Source organism: Saccopteryx leptura, chromosome 11 (genome assembly GCF_036850995.1).
Source record: "Saccopteryx leptura isolate mSacLep1 chromosome 11, mSacLep1_pri_phased_curated, whole genome shotgun sequence".
NCBI lineage: Eukaryota > Metazoa > Chordata > Mammalia > Chiroptera > Emballonuridae > Saccopteryx > Saccopteryx leptura.
This window is the reverse complement of record NC_089513.1, coordinates 19,494,154-19,517,340: the sequence shown is the minus strand read 5'-3', so window position 1 is coordinate 19,517,340 and position 23,187 is coordinate 19,494,154. Positions and strand designations below refer to the sequence as shown.

Below are 23,187 nucleotides of genomic sequence, written 5' to 3'. Positions count from 1 at the left end.
TAGCATGGATTCAAGTGTCCCACTCAATATAACTTCCTCCCCCCCACCCCCTTGACCCCATTATACCCCCGTTGCCCCCTCCCCTAATTCCCTCCTGCCTTCCCTCTGGGATTTACTGTCCTGTTATCTGTATCTCTTGTGTTATGTATATATAATTTCACTAATCCCTTCACCTTCTCTGATCCCATCCCCTCATCCCCCTTCCCTCTGACAGCTGTCCCTCTGCCCCCCCCCCCCCCCCCCCCCGGTGACCCTGCCTCTGTCTCTATTCTTTTCCTCAGTTCACTTTGTTCATTAGATTCCACATATAAGTGAGATCATATGATATTTGTCTTTCTCCGCTTGGCTTCAGCTTCAGATTTTAATCAAGCATTCCCGTGTGTTCTCGGAATGGAAAAGTGGAAAAAACAGCTGAGACTCATGATCACCAGTACTGCTGATGTGAACTCTGATTCAAATATACATTGCTTTCGCCTCTTAAGGCACCTCAAGCTTAAATTTTTAGGTTCAGTGGCTGAAAGATTCGTCCGAACGAAAGAATAGAAATTACACAACTAGGTGCATGAGTGTAGCGCAGGGACAACACTCTTGATTGAAAACATTACACAGAAAACAAAACACAGAACAGTTTTCATTCTTGGCGCTCTGGCCTTCACCGGTTCTGCCCCCTCCTACTCAGCGAATTGGTGCGGGCAGGAAGGAGGAGAGGGACCCAGGGAAGGTGTCTCGGGCCCGCGCCTAGACTCCCCGCGCGGAAGCGCAGAGTGGGGGCCACCGAGCGCGGACCTCCGGCGCGTCCTAGAGCGGCGGCGCGCGCACACAACCTGCGGCGCACTTCCGTCCGTGTCCAACGCCACCCGCGGATTGCTGGGCCTTGCTGTGGGCTTGCGCCTTCCTCGGCACCCGTCACGGGCCCTGGGGAGTGGGTGAGTGGTGCAGGGCGCGCCGGAGGGGGTCGGGCCGGGGTCTGCGCCGCCGCGGCCTCCCACGCGGGCCGGCGCGCGCGCTTCCCCCCGACTCGCGGCCCGGGCCGCGCGCCGAGCACCCAGGCCAGGGAGCGCCCGGGAGCCAACGCGCGCCTCGTCCACCCCGCGGGCGGCAGCCTCCCCTGCCCGGCGCTCCTGCCGCCGCCCACCCATCCTTCTGGGACACTGACATGGAGGAGAGCTTGGGCTCGCTAGTGGCCCGAGAACTGGCCTCTGGCCCTGTCTCTCCAGGCCACGGTTCTTTTTTGTCTAAAATGGAGGATGGCAGTGTCTGCCCTGCCTGCACCACGGGGGTCGCAGGGTGGGCTCTGCCTGCCGGGACGCTGGTTCTCAACCCAGCAGCCCTTAGAGTCCTTGGGGGAGCGTTCCAAATGCCCAGGCCCCAGAATCACCAGGTGGTTGTGATGTGCAGCCAGGGCGGAGAACCACCGACCCAGAGTGACAGTACCGTGGCCCCATCCTGTGTTCCGGACAGAATGTGCACTTGTGGTTCAGGGCGAGTTGTGGTCAAGAGAAAGCAAACGGCTGTAGTTTTGTCCAATAAGATAGGGACCAAAATCTGGTTGGGTTACTTTTGATAACTAGTGCCTAGAGTGGTCCGTGCCACAAGATACGCACCACTGATTAAATAATTAATTTCTGATTACTTCCCGACCTAATGGAAGGGTTTTGATTTGCTCTGTCGTTATTTGATTTTTATTATGGAAACTTTCTAACATATACGGAAAAATTCCCAATTCATGAGCAATTAATCATGTTTTATCTATTACCCTCACCCCCCACTGGATTATTTAAAGCAAATCTGAACATTCCATTTCATCCATTAAATATTTGTTTATATGTATAAAACACAACTCCTTTTTAAAATACAAAGCCATTATCGATCTAACAAGCATTTTGTGTTAACAGCTCTCCAGTTGGCATTCACATTTCCCCAATTCTCTTCTTCCCATTTTCAGTTTCTCCAAAGCAGGATCCAAACATCTCTTAAATCTGTTCTAATCTCTTTATCCTCTCCTTTATTTTTCTCCCCTGTACAGTACTTTACTTGGTTAAGAAACCAAATCATTTGTCCTTTAAGTTTCTAGCGCTCTGTATTTGGCTTTTTCCCTCCCTGCGGTGTCCTTTAGGTAAACTGGTATTCAGATTACAGCCTTAAAAGATCAGTTTCTACTTTTTGGCAAGAAAATCTGATAGGGTTTCTGTGTCTTTCATATCCTATCTCATCAGGAATTAGATAAGGTCTTGTCTGTCTTGTGTTAAGATTGATGGATCAATGGGCCCCTTCTGTACAGATCGCACCACAGGGTAAGGAAATAGTTGACCAGGGAATTACAGAAGGTTGCCAGCTAATAATTGCAGAAGGAATGAGAGAATATCACCTTTTGGCAACCCCTAATGGAATAATGGATCCTGGCAATAATCCTTAGTGGCTGTTAACATCAGAAAAACAGAGACAGCCAGACAGTGTGTGCTTCCTTATGGAATACCACTCATCAGGTATTCTTGAATGAATACTTAAGTATTCTTGGATGATGGGTAGAGGCTATAGATGAAATAAGATTGGCCATAAGATAGTTGTTAACTATTGAAACCCTGTAATGGATGTGTGGCAATACAGTATACTAATCTCTCCTTTTGTATATGTTGGACATTTTTCATAATAAAAGGTTTTTGTTTTTTAAAGATTGACTAGTTGACTAGTGAGTTCAGGTTAGCCTGTTCCATCCATTATAGTTCTCCATTATTTTTTCTCTAAGTGGTTCTTAAATCTGACTGCACATTAGAATCACAGGGGAAGAATTTAAAAAAAAAACAAAACTAAACTAAAACATATGTCTCACTTGCAGAATTTCCTGTTTAATTGTTCTGGGATGGAGCCCAATCATTGATGTGATTCAAAAGCTGATTCTAATATGCTCCAGGGTTACATACCGCTGGCCTAGATCCATTATTGTTAGGGATTGAAATGTGATTATATTTTATTATTCCTTCTGCATTTATTAGTTTTTAACCCTTTGAGTAGTGAGTTTTTTTCATGCTCGCTGACTCCTGGAAATGAGTTTATTTTCAAAAAATGAAATTAGTTCCAGTTATAGGTTTATTACTTTAAAATCATGTTTGATAACCAAATTATGGAAACAAGAAGAACATACATTTGCCTTTTTTAATGTTGCCATACACATTTTAAAAATAAATCGATCATACTCTGGATGGTCAGGAGGCACGAGGACGTACATGAACGTTCATACTACTCATTCATATTTTTAACTCTCTTTTTGTTTAGTTTCACCTGTCTTGTGAACTGCAATCCAATAGGAAACCTCTGCAGATTAAACTACCTAATTATCAACGGAAGGTTTGATCTTGGAAGTGAAAATGTGAAGTAACACATGGAAGGGACACTAGCAGTAACCTAAAGGCTCGTGTGGGGTAGAGAGGTGTGTGTAAGGCGGGGGTGGGTTGGGGGGCGCCGACTGTATCCCCAATGGAAAGAAAGATTGGGTGAATTGTAGTTAGAAGAGTATGTTCAACCTTATGACACATCTTAAAAAATCATAAATGTTAAATATAAAATAAATTAAAATTAAATAGATCAAATACTGTTTATTGCAATAAAAAAAATTTTTAAAGAAAAAATCATCTCTCCCCACTACCACCATTTTAATCAGCCCTCAGATAACTGGTATGGTGTATATCATCCACACCGGACTTTCTCTGTCTCATATAAATGTAGGAGTTTTGGATATTGTTATAAAAATGAAGTCATGCCATAGCTATCTGTAACTTTTCTCACTGTCATTCCTCCAGGACAAGAGTTACAGACCTGAATTAGCTGCAGAATAAATAGTTCATGGTAAGAATGTATAATAAAACATAGATTATTCTGTAAGATTTTTTTTTCCAGATTGCTTCCAAATTTTAGCCCACTTAAAAGTACTGCAGTAAGCATCACTGCATAGCTTCTTTATTTCTGTAGGGTAGGTTCCCAAAAATGGAAATGCTGGGTTAAAGTGTGTTGTTATTAGGGGCATCATTATTACTGGTAACATATATTGCCAGATTACTCTTCTAAAACTTAATAGCCATTCACAGCTCCTCCACTAGTAACTTATAAGTACCTATTTTCTCTGTTTTGGTTAGCCCTGGCTAGCATTAATATTTGCCAGTTGGTGTGTGGAAAATGGTAATTTGTTTCTTTAATTTGCATTTGCTCTAACTACCTAGAGAAAGAGCACTTTTCATACTTACTGGCTGTTTGAATTTATTCTATGAATTTCCTGTATATATCCATTTTTCTATTGTATCGGGGATTTTTGTTGTTGTTGTTTTTGTATTTTGAATGCATTTGCATGAATTTTTTTTTAATTTTTTTTATTTTTCTGAAGCTGGAAACGGGGAGAGATAGTCAGACAGACTCCCGCATGCGCCCGACCGGGATCCACCCGGCACGCCCATCAGGGGCAATGCTCTGCCCACCAGGGGGCGATGCTCTGCCCCTCCAGGGCGTTGCTCTGCCGCGACCAGAGCCACTCTAGCACCTGGGGCAGAGGCCAAGGAGCCATCCCCAGCACCCGGGCCATCTTTGCTCCAATGGAGCCTTGGCTGCGGGAGGGGAAGAGAGACAGAGAGGAAGGAGGGGGGCGGGGTGGAGAAGCAAATGGGCGCTTCTCCTATGTGCCCTGGCTGGGAATCGAACCCGGGTCCCCCGCACGCCAGGCCGACTCTCTACCGCTGAGCCAACTGGCCAGGGCCTGCATGAATATTTTTTTAGGGGCATTCACTCTTTATCATACAGTGCAAACGGTTTCTCCAGGTGTTTTTTTCACCTTTTGACTTTGAGTCTTGAGATATGAAAGTTTTTATGTAGTGGAAATGCCTATTTTTACATTTTTTTTTTTTTATTTATTTTTTTTATTGATTTTTTTAGAGAGAGAGGAGTGAGAGAGAGAGAGAGAGAAGGGGGAGGAGCAGGAAGCATCAACTCCCATATGTGCCTTGACTAGGCAAGCCCAAGGTTTCAAACCAGCAACCTCACTGTTTCAGATTGACGCTTTATCCCACTGCACCACCACAGGTCAGGCGGAAATGCTTATTTTAAATTTTTTTCTGTGTTTCCTGTCTTATAATAAGGGCTTTTCCAGCCCCCAAATTATATAAATACTCTCATAATATTTTTAATGTACTTATTGAACCTTTTACATTTAAATTTCTAAATCATGTGGGATGTATTTTTATATACAGTACAGTAAGAATCTTGCTTTACTTTTTTCTGCAAAAATAGCCAATTATGTCAGTGCTATTTATTAAATGTCACCCTTTTTATACTTTTGTTATCTATTGATTCCCATAAATACCTAGATTTATTTCTAAACTGTCTTTCTCTTTCATCTCTATTTTTGGTACTAATATTACTCTCTTAATTATACCTGATTAGTGTAGTAAGTGTAATATCTAGAAAGGTAAGTCACTACTCACTGCTTTATGTCATTTTCTTGTCCATTGTTAGACATTTATTTTTTCTTCCATGTTTTGATTGTTTTTTGTTCTAAGATCAATCACTCTCACTGGATATCTGATAGAATTTGCATTAACTATACCTATACTGATGAACATTTCTGTGATATGAAGTCTTACTAAGGAACCTAGTATCTGGGTCTTTTAGGGTTTCTTCCATTCTTGTTAACTTTATTTCTAGTGATTTCATAAGGGATTTTTTTTCTCTTGTGATTGAAATCTTTCTCAGTTTTATTTTTATCTGGTTATTTTTTTATTATTTTATTTATTCATTTTTAGAGAGGAGAGAGAAAGGGAGAGAGAGAGACAGAGAGGGAGAGAGAGGAGAGAGAGACAGAGAGAGAGAAGGGGGGAGGAGCTGGAAGCATCAAGAGGCAAGCCCAGGGTTTCGAACCGGCGACCTCAGCATTTCCAGGTTGATGCTTTATCCACTGTGCCACCACAGGTCAGGTATTTTATCTGGTTATTGCCAGGACAGAAAAGTTATTGACAGTTTTGTATATTTATCCAGCTTGCTGTCAGATTTTCTTATCTTAGTATTTTTTCTTGAAAATTAAATATATATATATTTTATTTTATTTATTTTTAGAGAGGAAGAGAGAAAGAAACATTGATTTCTTGTTTCACTTATTTAATGCTCTAATGAACTGAACTACCCAGCCAGGGCTAAAATGACTTATTTTTGTTTTCTTCCCAGCCCTCAGTGTGGATTATGTATAGTTGTTTAGGTGTTTGAGTTTGTTCTCATTTATTCTACTTGATGCATGCTCCCATTACAGAAGTATTACAGAGATGGCAGCTGTGCCTAGAAACAGTGAAAAGAAAAAGAGATGCCAAGAGTTGGCAGAAATCTACATACTCAACAGGTTATTGCTGATCACTTTTAATAGCAGAAACCCACATCTCAACCTTCCTCTAGGGCAGTGGTTCTCAAACTTTTTGAAGTCAGGGTGCATTTAAAATCCTACAAATAATTGTAGGCGCACTATATACAAATTTCTGAGAAATATGTTATAATAATTAAGTCAGATATTAAAGAAAAAAATAGTATATAAAGTCCAAGCATGCTTTTATGGTAATTAAATGAAATAAATATGACAAAATTAAATTTATTCTGACATTAAAATACATTTTTATGTTACATTTTTTGAGTTATGCTTTTTAGAATTCATAAAAAAGAAGGGTTAAAAATTTTTTTTAAAAAGTTATCTTTTTATATATATAGATACATTCTAAGTAAGATTTAGTAAATTCGGCAGGTCCTGGCATGAATGTGTTAAGTTTTTTCATTCTTGTGTTTATGAGAAACATGAGCCTGAAGTGCCCTAGCGATTTCTTCAGTGTTTGGGCATATATTTGAAAGACAAACTCTCATTTCCTCATCAATACATTGAAGAGTTCCTCTCTTTTTACTCTTGTGTTGAGTGCAGAAAACCCCCACCATACATATCACCTTAACTTTACACCAAAGGATAGAAGAAACTTGCCTCCAGTCTTTCCAGGAAACACGGGGGTAGTGTAAACAATCCAGCGCCACAGCTTAACAGCCTTTGCAACCTAATCAGGCAAGTGAGGTGGGGGGTTGGGCAGACTGTCAGCTTACAGCCAATTCCCCACACCTCTGTCCCCCCAAAATCTAAACTCCAAAAACCCTGTTGGATTTTTGGTCCCCAACAGGCACATATTTCTCTGGAATACTATAGGGCGCACCTGGAAATCTAGGGTGCACCAGTGTGCCCTGGCGCACACTTTGAGAACCACTGCCCTAGGGGAATGAGACTCACTTGGCGTTACTCTAGTGCTGTGGAGTGTTGCTGTATTTTCGATCATTCAGAGAAGGAGCACACTGGATGTGAGGGCGATCTGGCTGCGACATGTCACCCCATTGATCGCCAGGGTTGATTCGGCTGATCTGGCTGGCTAGGCGGTTGTCCCCTTCCTCCCTCACCGCTCCTGTGCGTCCCTCCCGAAGCTGCACGCTCAGTTGAAGAGGACAACCTTCCCTGCTAGAGGAGAGGACCGTTCTTCAGTCAAGGGTATACGAGTAGCTGCGCTCCCCTGCTAGAACCTCCGAACAAGTCTCAGAGAAGGAGCACATCCCCATGGACACCAACATACCATTTAGTAAATGTAATTAAATTTCATCTCAGAACCTCAAATAGAGCGTTTATTGCTGTTAGTGTTTTATTAGAAGGACTTGGAAATGCTCAGAAAGTACAGAATTCCTATATATTCTCTCACTCCTCTCCCTATTGTTAGCATCTTGCAGTAGAGTGGTATTTTTGTTACAATTGAGGAGCCACTATCGATACATTATTATTAACTAAAGTTTTCAGTAGAGTTCATTCACTCTTTGTGTTGTACATTCTATAGGTTTTGACCAGTGTATAATGACACACCTGTACTGCATCAGAAGAGTTTCACTGTCCTAAATACCAGTTAAGTCTCTCAGGAACCTGTTTTGGGTGATTTTGAGCAACGATGTGAAATAACACCTAGGTGATCTTTCCACTGCAGGGTAGAAGATGTCTATGGATGTGACGTTTCTGGGGACAGGTGCGGCGTACCCCTCCCCAACCCGGGGTGCCTCTGCTCTGGTTCTTCGGTGTGAGGGCGAGTGCTGGCTCTTTGACTGTGGGGAGGGAACACAGACGCAGCTTATGAAAAGCCAGCTAAAAGCAGGTTTGTGTGCATTTACCTATCTTTTTAATACCCTCCCATGTTCTGCTTCGTTTTCTTGGCCTTCCTTGGGTCTGGGCTCTGTAACAGCACTCACAGTTGCTTCCCACTCAGTGCTAGAGTCTTGGCAAGACTTGGAAGGGCCCTGGGCACTTGGTATGCTCCTTAACCATATTTACTTATTTAACCTTCCATTCATCCTGTAAGTTTTGAGAGCAAAGATTTATAAAGGCTCAAAGTAAAGGATGGAGTGAGGCCCTGGTCGGTTGGCTCAGTGATAGAGCTTTGGCCTGGCGTGCAGGAGTCCTGGGTTCGATTCCCTGCCAGCACCCATCTGCTTCTCCACCCCTCCCCCTCTCCTTCCTCTCTGTCTCTCTCTTCCCCTCCTACAGCCAGGGCTCCATTGGAGCAAGGTTGGCCCGGGCACTGAGGATGGCTTCATGGCCTCTGCCTCAGGCGCTAGAATGGCTCTGGTTGCAACAGAGCGATGCCCCAGAGGGGCAGAGCATCACCCCCTGGTGGGCATGCCGGGTGGATCCCAATCGGGCACATGCCGGAGTCTGTCTGACTGCCTCCCCGTTGCCGGCTTCAGAAAAATACAAAAAAAAAAAAAAAGGCTGGAGTGAGATATATCAGGCATATTGGATGGACACTGCCCAAGCAAAGGAATAGTGTATACACTTATTTCCACCTGACGTAAGTACATGGTGTCTTCGGATTACAACAGTCTCGATGTACGACATTTCAAGTTTACGATGCTCACTTCTATAAAAACTTATAAAAACAGACGTGAGCGCCCTGGCCGGTTGGCTCAGCGGTACAGCATCGGCCTAGCGTGCGGAGGACCTGGGTTCGATTCTCGGCCATGGCACACAAGAGAAGTGCCCATTTGCTTCTCCACCCCTCCGCCGCGCTTTCCTCTCTGTCTCTCTCTTCCCCTCCCGCAGCCAAGGCTCCATTGGAGCAAAGATGGCCCGGGCGCTGGGCATGGCTCTGTGGCCTCTGCCTCAGGCGCTAGAGTGGCTCTGGTCGCAACATGGCGACGCCCAGGATGGGCAGAGCATCGCCCCCTGGTGGGCAGAGCGTCGCCCCTGGTGGGCGTGCCGGGTGGATCCCGGTCGGGCGCATGCGGGAGTCTGTCTGACTGTCTCTCCCTGTTTCCAGCTTCAGAAAAATGAAAAAAACAAAAAACAAACAAACAAAAAACAAAACAAAACAAAACAAAAAAACAGACGTGAGTAATTTTTTCTGTTACTATAGTACAGGGTACAGAACAGTATATTTATGTCCTTTTCCTTTTTCTGCAGCTTAGTTGTGTTTTTATGTTCTAAATTATGATTTTACAACTGTGTTAGGATAGGTAAGTGACTTAGGCTAAGGTATATTTCAATTTACACCAAAATCTGGGTTACATTACTATCATAGGAACAGAACTGTGCCGTACCCGAGGACACCTGGGATCACGAGAGAATGCATTTAGATGTGCAGAAAAGGGAGACTTTTTTCCACTTGGTTATCAGGGTAGGCATCTCAGAGAAGGTAACTTATGTTGTTGAAGGAAGAGGAGGGATTCCCTGAACAGGGCAGATGAAGGGCATTCAGCCAGAGGGCACGCAGTGAGCAAAGGCCTAGCAGCTAGGAGGCCAGGGACAGGGGTGAGGAGCCTTGGGGTGGAACCAGGCAGACCTGGTTTCCGGTCCCAGCTGTGTCTCAGCTTGTGACTTGAGCAGATCAGCAAACTCAAGCGTTACTTTCCTCATCTCAAAAATGAGAATAAAAACTTTATTCAGAAGACATGCTATGAGAATTATATATAATAGTAATCCCTTCTCTGTGTGGTGTCTCCTCATCAGTTAACTCAGCTCAAGTGCCATTTCCTCAGAGGCTTTTCCTAAACCTCTGGGGTTAAGTAGTTCCTTCCCTGCCCCAGGCATCCTACAGCTCCTTTTTTTAACTTCTCAGCATCATCAGTATCTAAAATTATGTTATTTAAATAGTTTTTTTTTTTGTTTTTGTTTTTTTTTCATTTTTCTGAAGCTGGAAACAGGGAGAGACAGTCAGACAGACTCCCGCATGCGCCCGACCGGGATCCACCCGGCACGCCCACCAGGGGCGACGCTCTGCCCACCAGGGGGCGATGCTCTGCCCATCCTGGGCGTCGCCATGTTGCGACCAGAGCCACTCTAGCGCCTGGGGCAGAGGCCACAGAGCCATCCCCAGCGCCCGGGCCATCTTTGCTCCAATGGAGCCTCGGCTGTGGGAGGGGAAGAGAGAGACACAGAGGGAAAGCGCGGCGGAGGGGTGGAGAAGCAAATGGGCGCTTCTCCTGTGTGCCCTGGCCGGGAATCGAACCCGGGTCCTCCGCACGCTAGGCCGACGCTCTACCGCTGAGCCAACCGGCCAGGGCAAATAGTTGTTTTTGTGAGCACTATCTCCCTGTATTAAGCTCAGTGATCACTTGTGTACTTAAACGTTCAATAAATGCATGAACAACATATTCAGCACTCAGTACAGGGCCTCTGTCTTATTAGGTCTTGATAACTGGTAGTTATTGAAGTTGTTACTCCTATGATGCAACACAGTACATGGCATTTGATAACTAAAAGAAAGATAGTTCTAGCATCCAAGGATCTCTTGGTCTATTGGGGGGAAATGACATGCAAACAGTCATGATGTAATGTGATAAGTAGAATAATGGAGGTGTTTTCTAAGTTCTTTTAGAGTACGAAGAAGGGACACTAACTCTATCCGGGTGTTCAGATAGAGCATTCCAGAGATGGTAAGAGTTGAGCTAGGATCTAAGAGATGAATAGAAGTTTCTCTAGGGAGAGAAGTAGGATTGGACATTCAAAGAACAGACAACAAAGTGAGCAACAAGCAAGGGAGTTTCCAGACACGTTTGGGGAATATTAAGCCATCCAGAGCTTTGAATACTTAGCTAGGATAGAAGAGAGATAAGAATGCTGAAAGAAATGAAGGCAGACTGTGGAGGCTTCTGTGATATGCTAAGGTGTTTGGACCTTATTATTCTATTAGCAGTAGGGAACCATTGAAAGTTTTTAAGCAGAGGGTGATATGGTCTGATTTGTGTTTTAGGACAGATTTTTCCTATGGTAGATGTGTTGGCAGGAAGAGAATAGCATCAGGGAGACCAATTTCAAGGCAGTTGCATTCATCTAAGAGAAGAGAGAGATGATGTTGAAGCAGGAAGAAGGGACAGGGATGAAGAGGAGAGACTTAATCTAAGAGATACTTGTAGAGCCAGCAGAAGGTGGTGATTGATTGAATGGCTTAAGGTGTAAAGAAGTCAAGAATTATTGAAGTTACAGATGGTTATGTTCCAGACCTGGGAGTTATGAAGAGAGCAGTTAAAGGAAGGAACTAATCAATATCACTTGGGACATGTGGCCCAAGGTGTACATAGTTCAACCCTAGTTATTTACTCTTTTGTGCTGAAACCTTGAGGTGAGGGCAGGTACTATGCTTTATGTCCCTTAGGTCCTACAGGTGTTTGTTTCATGAGAGTGGAGCCTGTACCATTCAACTGTTTAGAGAGTAGGGGTTGAGGTGGCAGGGTGATTAAAATAGAAACAAGAAACTGCCAAGTATGGGTACTAGAGGTTTGGGTATGGGGATAAGGGTTTTTCTTTTTATTTAATTCTGTATCAGTTATCTAATGCTGCAAAGCATTACAAATTTAGTGTCCTATTTGCATTTATTATAGTTTCTGTGGGCCAGGGAGTATCCTACTTGATGGTTTCACTTGCTGTTATTGGCTGAGGCTGAGATCTCATCAGAGGCTCAAGTGGGGAAGACTCTGCTTCCGAGGTCACTCAGGTTGTTGGCAGAATCCTTGCTGTTGTAGGACAGAGGCTGCCCACAGCTCTAGAGGGTTTCTGATCATGTGAGTTTCTGCTTCATGGTAGCTTGGAGTAGTACCAGCAAGAGGGAAAGAAACTCAAGAGGAAGTCTACTAGCAAGACAAAGTCTTTTTTTTTTATCTTATTTTTATTATTTTTAATGCAGTGACATTGATAAATCAGGGTGCATATGTTCCGAGAAAACATCTCCAGATTATTTTGACCTTTGATTATGCTGCATACCCCTCACTCAAAGTCAAATCGTCCTCCGTCACCTTCTATCTGGTTTTCTTTGTGCCCCTACCCTCCCCCCACTCCCTCCCTCTCCTTCCTCGCCCCTTCCCCACCCCTTCACCCCACTCCCTGTTACCATTACATTCTTGTCCATGGCAAGACAAAGTCTTAAAACAACCTAATCACATTACATCTCTGTGTCATAGTCTACTGGTTAGAAGCCAATTACAAGTACCACCCACACTCAGGGGAGGACATGAATATCAGGTTATTAGTTTCTCTCAATAACCCAATATAGGCTTATCATTATTTGATTCATTGAAACCCTTTCAGTTTATACTACCTCCTGGGGTAATAATATTTTATGAGATTCATAAGGAAGTACTTCGTATTTATCCAAACATACTACTTTCAAGCTTCCATGGTTTTAAATGTCAATAAATGTATGAATAACACCTTCAGCATAGGTTTGCCATGTCAATTTCTGCCATAATTTTAAAGACTGAGCTTAAGCTTTCCTTTGTTTCCCTTTAAAAATAATTATAGAAAGTATACATATTCATTGTAAAAATTCAAACAAAGCAGGAAAGTATAAATAAAAGCCTAAATTCGTGTCTTATAGGTAAAATTTCTGTACATGTAGATATGGTAATGGTATAGGCATATTTATATGTGTGTGTGTGTAATTTTGCATAAATGGAATCACACTATACTTCATGTAACCTACTTTTTTCAACTGAACCACATATATGAAGACTAGATTGCAGACATTCTCCTAGAGCAGTAAATAGAACTGCATCATCCCTAGGGGATGCTTAGTATTTCACTCCTCCATGGATGACATATTCTTGTTCTTAAATGAAAGGGAACTCATGCATTTTTCTTTCTTCATTTGATAGCTCCCTCTTACCTTTGATAATTGTGGTTGCTATTTCTTCTCCCTCTGGAATCAAGTTTCTTGAAAAATGAAATGTTTGTCGTCCCTGAGACTGTGATAACTGTGGGAAACAATTTCTTACTTGATTTGGCTCACTTACTTTGGGTTCACAGGTTGTTTTGGTGTTCAGTTTCTCTGTTTTGCAGTAGACAGGGAGAGGGCCCCGAAAGTCCTCTGTGGCACTTCAGAGGTCAGCGTGAGGTCAGGACCGAGCAGCCCCCATTGTTCTGCTGTCTGCAGAGGCCTCGGGTCTCGCTCTGAGTGCCTTGGCAGCCCAGACAGCAGGAAGGGGAAATGCAAGGGCTCTAAAAGTCAAAAACCAGCAAAAACAAGGACTGAAAAAAGAAAATAAAAAGGAGCATATTGAGGAAACTTCTCGAGTGCCTCCTGGGGATTCTCAAGGTCCAGAATCAGCCTTTGCCCAGTCTATTGTTCTGTGGCACAGAGCCTGGGCTCGGGGAGTAACTGGAAGACAGGATGGAGAACACTTGTGGTTTGCTATCACAGGACAAATCACATTAGTAAACTATTCCTGTTCTTTATTGGTATCAATAAAGTCTTCCACTCTTTTATGGTAGCAAATGTTTGAAATAGGTGGGCCATGAGCTCGGACCAGAAACCTCTGTTATACTACATATGTGTTATTGAGGCTAATTTTAAAATGCTGATGTAGCATCCTGCCACATGCTAGCAATAAATTCAGTTTACCATTAGGTAAATCAAGTTACAGCCTAGGCCAGTGTGGACTGAAAAATCCATCTGTTAGTTCAGCATGAAGGGAAGGGATGGGCCCATGCACCTTTACGTAACACCACAGGGGGTCTGCCCTCTGGTCTGCATTCTTATGTCTGTTGCCCACCTCCTCCCATCTCAGTTCTTCACCCTGGTGCTCTCTGACCCCCCTCTTTCTCCCTCTTCCCTTGCCTCTCCCTCCTTTATCATCTTCCTATTCCTCCTCCTCTGCCAACCTCACTCAGACAGACAGGCTTTTACTTGGTTAGTTAATCTCTGTCCGGCCTTAAAAGGCAGTTTTGGTTCAGGCACTAGTCCATTGGAGCCAGGGGAACTTGTTTTGCTGGAAATACATACAGTATTTGCTGTTCTCAGTGGTACCAGTAGGGGGCACTGTAACGGTCAGATGTTTTTTTGTGTTTTTTTTGTTGTTGTTAAAAAGGAACACTTTATTCATCTATACATTATAAAAGCAAGCAAAATCAGAATGTTTTCCTCAGCCATCCCGTCCACATTTTATGCAGTTTTTGTGAACTATAAATCAATGATTTCTTCATGCCAGCTGTGAAAAGGCCTTTGGTGCTCTGTCTCAGACTAGAAGGTCTCACGATTGCTGAAAGCCCTAGTCGCACCACCTCTCCACAGTCAGGATCATGAGCAAGTTGTAATAAAGTTTCTTCCACATCTCTGTTTTTTCTAGGAGGGTCCATAATATGGTATATTTGTTGCTGTAACACTTTGGGCAATGTCATTAGCTGAGTGAATTGTCCTTCTAGGCTTTTACCTATCTCCAGTCTGCCTTGCTGGATTTTATACACCACTTGTGAATTCTCCCGCAGTATGTTGCCATACAGCTCACGAAAGTGGGCTACGTTGGGCTTTACAGTATTCAACACTTTTGCCTTATCCTCTCCAACCGCCATCCGAAAGTCGCAATTTAGAGCACTGGCACCCACTTCTAATTTTTTTCTCCAAGAATCACTCAACTGGCAATTAAACTTCTTCACTGCTTTGTTTTATTCCTAGAAGTTCAGACAATTTGATATCGAAAGAAACCCATTCTCGCTCTTACACAAGAGTGCTTGAAGGTGTTTTTCATTCCACGGTCAGATGCTTTTGACTCGATGCTTACCTAGTTCCTTAAGCAAATTATTTTGGTACACTTCCTATTCCAACTTTTTTTTTTTTTTGTAAGAGGATATATAGGAAAATACTTTGAAAACTGTAACACTGTGTAGTTCAAATCTGGTTTATGAAAAAGTCTTATTAAAACTATCTAGTAAATAAAGTGTGTCTTTATTGCTTCTGAAATCACGTAGAAAAATATAAAAAAAATAAAATTATGGTGTTAAGTAAAACTCTAAATTCATTTTACTGTTTTCTATGTAAGTTGTTATATATGTTTCAGGTAGCATTGTGTGCATCTTTATTTCTGAAAAATTCCCAATTTTATTTTTCTCCCTCAATCGAAAGGGAGAATTACCAAGATCTTCATCACGCATCTTCATGGAGACCATTTCTTTGGCCTTCCTGGCCTCCTCTGCACAATCAGCCTGCAGAGCGGCTCCACGGCCACCAAACAGCCCATTGAAATCTACGGCCCTGCCGGGCTCCGGGACTTCATCTGGCGAACCATGGAGCTCTCACACACGGAGCTGGTCTTCCCGTTCGTGGTCCACGAGCTGGTGCCCACAGCAGATCAGTGTCCTGCAGAAGAGCTGAAAGAATGTGCACACACGGATAGAGCAGACACCTCTCCCAAAGAGGGACAAGGAAGAACTATCTTCTTAGACTCAGAGGAAAATGCATACCTTCTGGTCGATGATGAACAGTTTGTTGTAAAAGCATTTCGCCTCTTCCACCGAATTCCTTCCTTCGGGTTTTCGGTCGTAGAGAAGAAGCGCCCTGGTAAACTCAATGCACAGAAACTGAAAGACCTCGGTAAGTGTTTGTTTTCCTCTTTTCATCAATCAAGCTGTTGTTAACTGAAGCTGTGAGAAGTGTCATAGTAACTTTCCTTTCCTGTCTCCCATGCCTAAGACTGACGTTTTCTCCACTTAGTTCCTTTGCCCAAAGTTAGCTTATTAAGGAAAATTCCCAGGGTCAAAAGATGCTATTCAAAGCAAAACCCAGGTACATGTTTGAGTCCCTCTCTCTTCAGCTCTTCTGATGCCTATTCTTAGTCTGCCTTGTTATCTTCAGTTTACTCTGTCCTCGTAAGCCAGGTAGCTGTTGTTGTCTCAGGTCTAGGCTTTTATTTTTTCATGTCTGCCTCTTGAAATATGTTTTCAATGACATCTTTGGCCTAGAACTTTTCTGTGTCTTAATCTTGCACCTGCAACCAATGACTTTCAAGGTTTTCCTTTTCTACCTTCATTACATTAATATGGTGTTCAGAATACTTTGTCTCAACCATTTTACATACCTGGGTGTCCTGTGGAGACACTCTTATATCGGGAAACTTCAAGCATGATCTATGCTGAAATTAGTAAGCACTTTCTCTTTGTTTGTAGGTATTGTCCAGAGTGATAATCAGGTACTGTTCTAAATTAATATGAGATTTAAACCCAATTTGGTAAATGTGGAACTGCCCCCTGTACATGAAGATTGGTTATGTATGATTGCCTGAAAGGCCCCTTGACCTCGTGATCCAAACAGTCCTAACAGTTTTTTTATTGTTATTCAGTTTGTAGTACCTTGTCATTATTTAAATGGACTCTTTAATTTTGCCCAAAGATGAGCTTATCAAATAAAGCGCTCTCAAAACTGTTACTCCCATGCACCACAGAACATCAAGGCTGTTTTCTTGACTGTAAGGATGTTGTAGTGGGACTTAATAGCTCAAAATCTATCTGATACATGTGCTTGGGAAATGTTTTAAGTGATACGGCATGGCCAACACAGAACTCTTAATAATGTATAAATATTCCAGCTTTCCACAAATAGTAAAATACGTACTTATAAAAATTATGAAAAGAATTAGATGCCTTTTCCATTTGCTATTTGCTGTGCTGTTAAAACAGACTCTCCTAACAAGCCGTCAGTTTCATTCCCATGATGTGATGTTATCTGCCTTCTGTCATTAGGTGTCCCGCCAGGTCCTGCCTATGGGAAGCTGAAAAACGGAATTTCTGTTGTTCTGGAAAACGGAGTTACAATTTCTCCCCAAGATGTCTTAAAAAAGCCTATTGTTGGAAGAAAAATCTGCATTTTGGGTGACTGCTCTGGGGTTGTGGGTGACGGAGCAGTGAAGCTGTGCTCCGAAGCAGACCTGCTCATCCACGAAGCCACCCTGGATGACACCCAGATGGACAAGGCAAAGGAGCACGGCCACAGCACGCCACAGATGGCTGCGGCCTTCGCCAAGCTGTGCCAGGCGAAGAGGCTCGTTCTCACTCACTTCAGTCAGAGGTACAAACCAGTTGCCTTGGCCAGAGAAGGAGAAACAGATGGGATTGTAGAACTAAAAAAGCAAGCTGAATCAGTGTTAGATTTCCAAGAAGTGACTCTAGCAGAGGATTTCATGGTGATTGGCATTCCGATCAAGAAGTGAAACCAGTGTTCCTGAATGCATACCGACATGTCCTGATTATGTTACTGAACTTAACAGTCAAGTTTGTTGTTTTTGTTGTTGTTGTTGTTGTTGTTTTGGTCTAAAATTACTTGGGTCCCAATAATCCTAAAAAGGATGGAGTTTCATTGCTGAACTGACTCAGCAGTGAGTGGGAGCAAGCTTTTTGATAATAAATCATTTTAAAAAGAAAAAAAATAGTATCCTTTTCAAAGTCCAGATTTGACGTAATGCTAGACTAGTCAGATGTACTTCATGTTTTGTGGCTGCTGCCTCAGCTGTACCCCAAGCACCCTGGGCTTAGCTTCTCCCCAGCTTTATTGCTGCTATTGCAAAGCACGCAGGGCTTAGCCCTCTTGGCTTAAAATGGTATTTTGGCAGTTTGTGTTGAATCTGTTCATGTTATTAACAATAAAGAGAAGTGTAATGAGACATTGGACATGCAGGATTGAAGCTGGCGTGTTAAATCTTGAATTCTCTGCTGGAATACTGACTGCAGCGTCAGGCTAGGTGTTTACCCTTTCATCAATGTGTTGTTGAACTTTCCGGTTAGCTCTAAACCTGTGGTTCTCAGCTGAGGGTGATACCATTCCCTCAGATGGAGTTTTGAAATCGTGGGGGTGCTTGCTTTGGCAGCACATAGACTAGAGTTGGAACGATACAGAGATTAGCGTGGACCCTGTGCAAGGATGACATGCAAATTCATGAAGTGTTCTGTATTTAAAAAGGAAGGAAGTGAGGGAGGAAAGGAGGTAAATAAATTATAGGCATGTTTCTTGTCAGAATGACTGGGAGGTGGGGGGAGAATACTACTGGTATCTAGTCAGTAGGATCCAGGGATGCTAGATGCCATATGATTTGGGATGAAGAAGTCTCACTCCCAAATACAAATTGCAGGCCTGTTGAGGTACGTAGCAAATTAAAACAATGTGAATATACGTTATCAAGATTCATGACATCATGAGTTGAACTACTAGGTAAATCAAATTCTACAACAAATCCTAAAGAACTAGCTAAGTGAATATGTTGGAATTAGAATGTCATATGAATTGACAAGTTTTAAAGAAAATAAAAAAAGGCTCTCCTTGATATAAAAAATTATTTAACAGAAATGAGCTATGAGCTGGAGCTTATGAATCTGGAGGTAAAAAATGGTATCGGTTTAACTGAGTTTAATTTACATGTTCCTATTAATATTTTTAGCACAATTTTAATAGATGTTCTTTCGAGAGTAGCTTTTTCTTCTGAGCTGCTTCCTACCTCCTTTCTGCTATGGAGTATCTTTGACTCAGTTGCCCCACAATCTTTCTCAAAATGCATTACATGGGAAGATAGTCTCAAGTACTGATTCATTCAAAAGGGTTCCCTAATCAAATCCGTTTGGGAAACATTTTATGCTGTATGATCCTGTGGGATTGTCCTAGTGCTCATTGATATATTTAAAACATTGCTGCTTGAATGGTCCTACACTAGCCTTTGGTGCCAGAAAGACCTTATTGCAGAGTCCCATGCTGTGCCTTTCGGTGGTGCCTGTGTGTCTGGAGCAGATTGCCTGCTGTCTCTGAGCTCTGCTTGCTCCTTTCTAAAGTGGGAAAAATAATACCCATGTCATGGGATCTTTGTGATGAATAAAGAAGGCTGCATGGGAGCAGCATAGCACGTTGCTTACAGGTGTTGAGGAGCCTTGCAGCCCAGAGGCCTGTCAACTTGGTTGCAGCCCCTTCTTAGTCCTTCTTCACCATGTACTATCTGTTACCATCTCAAGAACTGGAGAGCTGTATAGTGCATATTTAGGAGTACTGCCATGTTTTCTACTATTCAATTCCTTTGGGGTCTGGAGCTTCTCTAGTAAAAAAAAAATTTAACTCATAAGAGAAGCAAAGAAATAAAACAAGCTTTTTTTATGTGATTAATATATATATATTTTTGACTCCTGGATGGGTCTGACGTCCCTAGAGTAGTGATGATCAAGATGGGCCTAGTTACTCAATATCTCAGTCGTTCTGAAGCAGTCTTCAGAACGGTCTGATTCTGCCCTGCTCTAGGCTGTCGGCCTGCCAGAGTACCAAGTGTTACCAGACTTAATGTGCAGCTTGGTTTCTGAATTCAATTCAAACAAGCATTTATTAGACTCTTACTGTGTGACCAAATGTGTACAACAGGAAGTGGCTAATACGAGTGCCTCTATTGCTTGGAGCTCTTGAGGGTTAAGACTATATTTTAGTCACTTCTACCATCTTAGAAATACTCACCCATAGTAAGCACTCAGAATGAAATAAGATCATGTTTACTGAATGAAATAAGATCATGATAGCATGACTGCACAAACTTAAGGACTTCAAGTTTCCAGACCTGAGCCTAGTTCGTTACATTACTGCATTTGCCCCAAATTTTCAGTTACCTGGTTTGGTGGTGCCTCATTCACTGAGCACCAACTAATTGCCAGGCTTGACTGTATTGGGAGTAGGGAAATGAGGATAAGACAAAATTCTAGTCGTCCTGCCTAAGCAGATAAGATAGATACGTAAACAGCAATAAATACATAGTTCCTTCCAAAGTTGAAGTCGTGTGGTCTGCCGCTCTGTTGTGCTGCTCCTGAGCATTATTTGTTAGCTGACTTGAGCTGCGCCCTTGGAATCAGGCTCTATGGATGTATATGTGCTACCCTCAGAGACCATGGGCATATCGGATCAGGTTTAGGGTTTAAGTCCATGGTAAGAACTCTTTCTTGGACTCTCTTCTGGTGTAGAATTTGAATTTGTTTTTAGTGGTAGGACACACACTAGGAATTTGTGGAGCTGGAATTCAGAATGGAGCTTATATTGGATTTCCCAGAACCTATAATTTGTTTATGGCCATATGACTGTAAGAGCGGATTAGAATATTTATTGTGTCCAAACTTGTTCGATTCACTGAATCCTCTTTTGCCAAAGAATTTTCATCTTGGAACACTGAGAAATCCTGTTCCTTAATACTTTCAAAATTATTGTACTTCTATTTAAACCTGCACAATTTATTGAGGTATTAATCTCATATCTATACTTAGTATATTTTCTTTGTCCTAAACTGACTTTCTTTTTTATTGAATTTGTTGGAGTGACTGACATTGGTTAATAAAGTCATATAGGTTTCATATGTGTAATTCTATAATATATCCTATGTATAAGGTATCGTGTGTTCACCGCCCCAAGTCTGGTCTCCGTCCATCACGACTTAGCCCCTCTATATCCTTTCCTACCTCCCTCCACACCCCTTTCCCTTTGTAATCATTGCACTGTTTTCTGTGTCTATACAAACTGACTTTCAATAGTCAGGAATCCACAATCCCTGCTTATTCTAGATTTTAAAAAATTCACTTTCTAATTCTCAAAAGGTGTTTAGACTTGCCCAAATAGACCTCATGTTAGCTCTGTCTTTTAATATTCATTCCTCATTGATATACTTTTAATAAACTTTATTTATTTTAAACAGAGAGGAAGTGGGAGAGCAAGAGAGAGGGAGAGACAGAGCATTCATTTGTTGTTCCACTTAGTGGTGTATTCACTGGTCACCTCCCATATGTGCCCTGGGATGCTCTAACTGACTGAGCTAACCCACCAGGGCTAACAAACTTTTAATCATAAAAGCAGCATAGGCTTGGTAGAGAATATTTTTTTAAAGATTCAAGAAAGGAAGACAGTTATTCATAATCCCATCACCCAGAAAGCTACTACTTCTGGTCCAGTGGTCCTCAAACTGAAGTGTGAGTCAGTATTACTCAGAGTAGTACATAGGTGGACAAGGACTTGTAGGTAGACAGAGATCCCACTTGGTTTCTAGCTCACACTTACTGCAGCGTGAGAGAGGCCCATTTCATTACTCCATCAGTAGATGATACAGAGTATCATCAATTAGTGACCCTTCTAACATGTTTCTTCAAAGACATGAGTCTTATAAAGATTATTTTTGCCTACTAGGACAAGTGACTTTATTATGTATTTCAAACAGCACATATAATTCAACTATGATTTTTTTAAAAAGTATTCTTATGCCAGCTTAAAATTTTAGTACTTTTTGCTTAAGAGGGTAAGAAATCCTTACTGCTACAAATATGCTCATGACAGATGTACAGTGAAGATATTTTTGTCTTCATAAAGGTATAAATTTATAGTGAAAGGTACTGTTTCTATCCTTACATATTGATGGGTTTTTCAGGTAAAGAATGAGTCAGAGCACATTTTTCCTTATATGGGAAGAACAAAAAGGAAATGCTGGTAATGCTTTGAATGTTTGCTCTTGGCAGGGTAAGAACAGAGAGTTATAGGGGGTGGGGTAGGATGATCAAGAAATTCTTGTCTTCGATTGTAAACAATATTTAAAACTTAAAAATAAATAGCACTTTATATTTATATTATATTAAATAAGGGGGAGGGAGTAAGTATATACCAGATGAATAGTTACAAGTGAAGGAAGGGATCTTAGTTAACTTTTTTTAGAGTGATTTTAGAGAGATAGAGAAAGAGGAGAGAGAGAGAAGCATTCGTTTGCTGTTTCACTTTGTTGTGCATCCGTTAGTTGCTTCCTGCATGTGCCTTGACTGGGGATCAAGCCCGCAACCTTGGTGTTTTGGGTTGACTAGCTAACCGGTTAGGGTGGGCTCCTTAGTGAGAGCTACAAAGGCATGGGGAGGGACACAGTCAGGACTATTTTTTATAAGCTTAATAGTACTAGCACTATGTAATATTTTGAAGTACTTATGTGTGTTTGTAATCAAGTAGTTTAGAAGTACATTGAAACACCCACACATAGGTAAGACACTACTCTGAATAATCATATCAATTGCTGGTCTCCAATTTTTTTTCAAAATGGAAAGCTGAGCCTAGCACTCACCCCTTACCTGCCACCTGAAGCTCCTTAAAGGCCTGGCGGTAGCCACCCTTTCCAGCCCAGTCTTCCCCACGGGGCCACGCGTTTTTGCAGTCCCAGTCACGTGGGCCTTCTCTTAGTCTTTTGTCAGAAGTTTCTGTTGCACAGTCTTGGCATGGACTGCTCCCTCCGCTCCCGGGGCCTAGAATATTCTTTGTCTTCTCAAGTTAACCCTTCCTGGGCCTCTTGATCACAGCTCTGCAGTCACATCCTCTTGGAAGCCCCCCTAGACTTACCCTCTAGATAGCATGTTCCTCTCACAGCACCTGCACCCCACTTTCCTGATGCTTGTCACTTTATATTTTCATTTTGTTTGTGTACTTGATTGATGTTTCTCTTTCCCACTAGAACTGTAAGCTTCAGAAGAACAGAACTGTGTCTGATTTTGTTTACCTTGGTGCTCTAGCGCCTAGCTCAGTGCCTGGAATGTATTAGGCACTCAATAAATAGTAGCGACTGGCACAACTTTTCTTGACATCCTTAATTTTATTAATGTTCAATGCCTCGTTCTCGTAAGAATTTTTTTTTCCTAACTAACATTAAAAACAAACAAAAATCCCCACCCTTAGTCTCTGAACTAAAACTGGGGAGAAAGAGATTGGTCACCTGTGACTTTAATCAGGCAAATCCTTATAAGTACTAATACAAAAGCTTTAGCTTAGTGTCCTAAGATATGCAATTACCTAGAATCAGGGAAAGAACTGAAAAAGGAGTTAACTTACCCAAGAAACTGGGATGTTGGCTTTAGCTACACATAGGAAATTT

The 23,187-nt window shown here is 42.2% G+C and overlaps 1 protein-coding gene and 1 non-coding gene across 13 annotated transcripts; both read left to right on the top strand.

The window, feature by feature from the left end:
• Positions 1 to 688: 688 nt before the first annotated feature.
• Positions 689 to 22,887, top strand: ELAC1 (elaC ribonuclease Z 1). 12 transcript variants are annotated; one of them, XM_066352405.1, is made up of 8 exons: positions 689 to 926; positions 3,274 to 3,427; positions 3,798 to 3,843; positions 4,918 to 5,064; positions 6,284 to 6,370; positions 8,022 to 8,186; positions 15,420 to 15,887; positions 17,033 to 22,887. In XM_066352405.1, the coding sequence occupies exons 6-8, from the start codon at positions 8,030 to 8,032 to the stop codon at positions 17,497 to 17,499; spliced, it is 1,092 nt and encodes a 363-aa protein (XP_066208502.1). In that variant the 5' UTR covers positions 689 to 926; positions 3,274 to 3,427; positions 3,798 to 3,843; positions 4,918 to 5,064; positions 6,284 to 6,370; positions 8,022 to 8,029; the 3' UTR covers positions 17,500 to 22,887. The 12 variants fall into 12 exon arrangements, with proteins under 12 accessions (XP_066208502.1, XP_066208501.1, XP_066208506.1 ...); XM_066352404.1 differs by having other exon boundaries at positions 3,798 to 3,851; positions 4,924 to 5,064; XM_066352409.1 differs by lacking the exon at positions 4,918 to 5,064 and having other exon boundaries at positions 3,274 to 3,408.
• Positions 18,138 to 18,241, top strand: LOC136383627 (U6 spliceosomal RNA). The gene has a single exon (XR_010747448.1). It is a non-coding gene; the product is annotated as a U6 spliceosomal RNA (small nuclear RNA).
• Positions 22,888 to 23,187: the final 300 nt, after the last annotated feature.

Excerpts from the sequence above, each read along its gene's own strand:
- ELAC1 (XM_066352413.1), top strand. The coding sequence starts at position 8,030 with ATGTCTATGGATGTGACGTTTCTGGGGACAGGTGCGGCGTACCCCTCC. Across the intron at positions 8,187-15,419 it reads GAAAAGCCAGCTAAAAGCAG|GGAGAATTACCAAGATCTTC; the intron begins GTTTGTGTGCAT and ends CTCAATCGAAAG. Across the intron at positions 15,888-17,032 it reads ACAGAAACTGAAAGACCTCG|GTGTCCCGCCAGGTCCTGCC; the intron begins GTAAGTGTTTGT and ends TTCTGTCATTAG.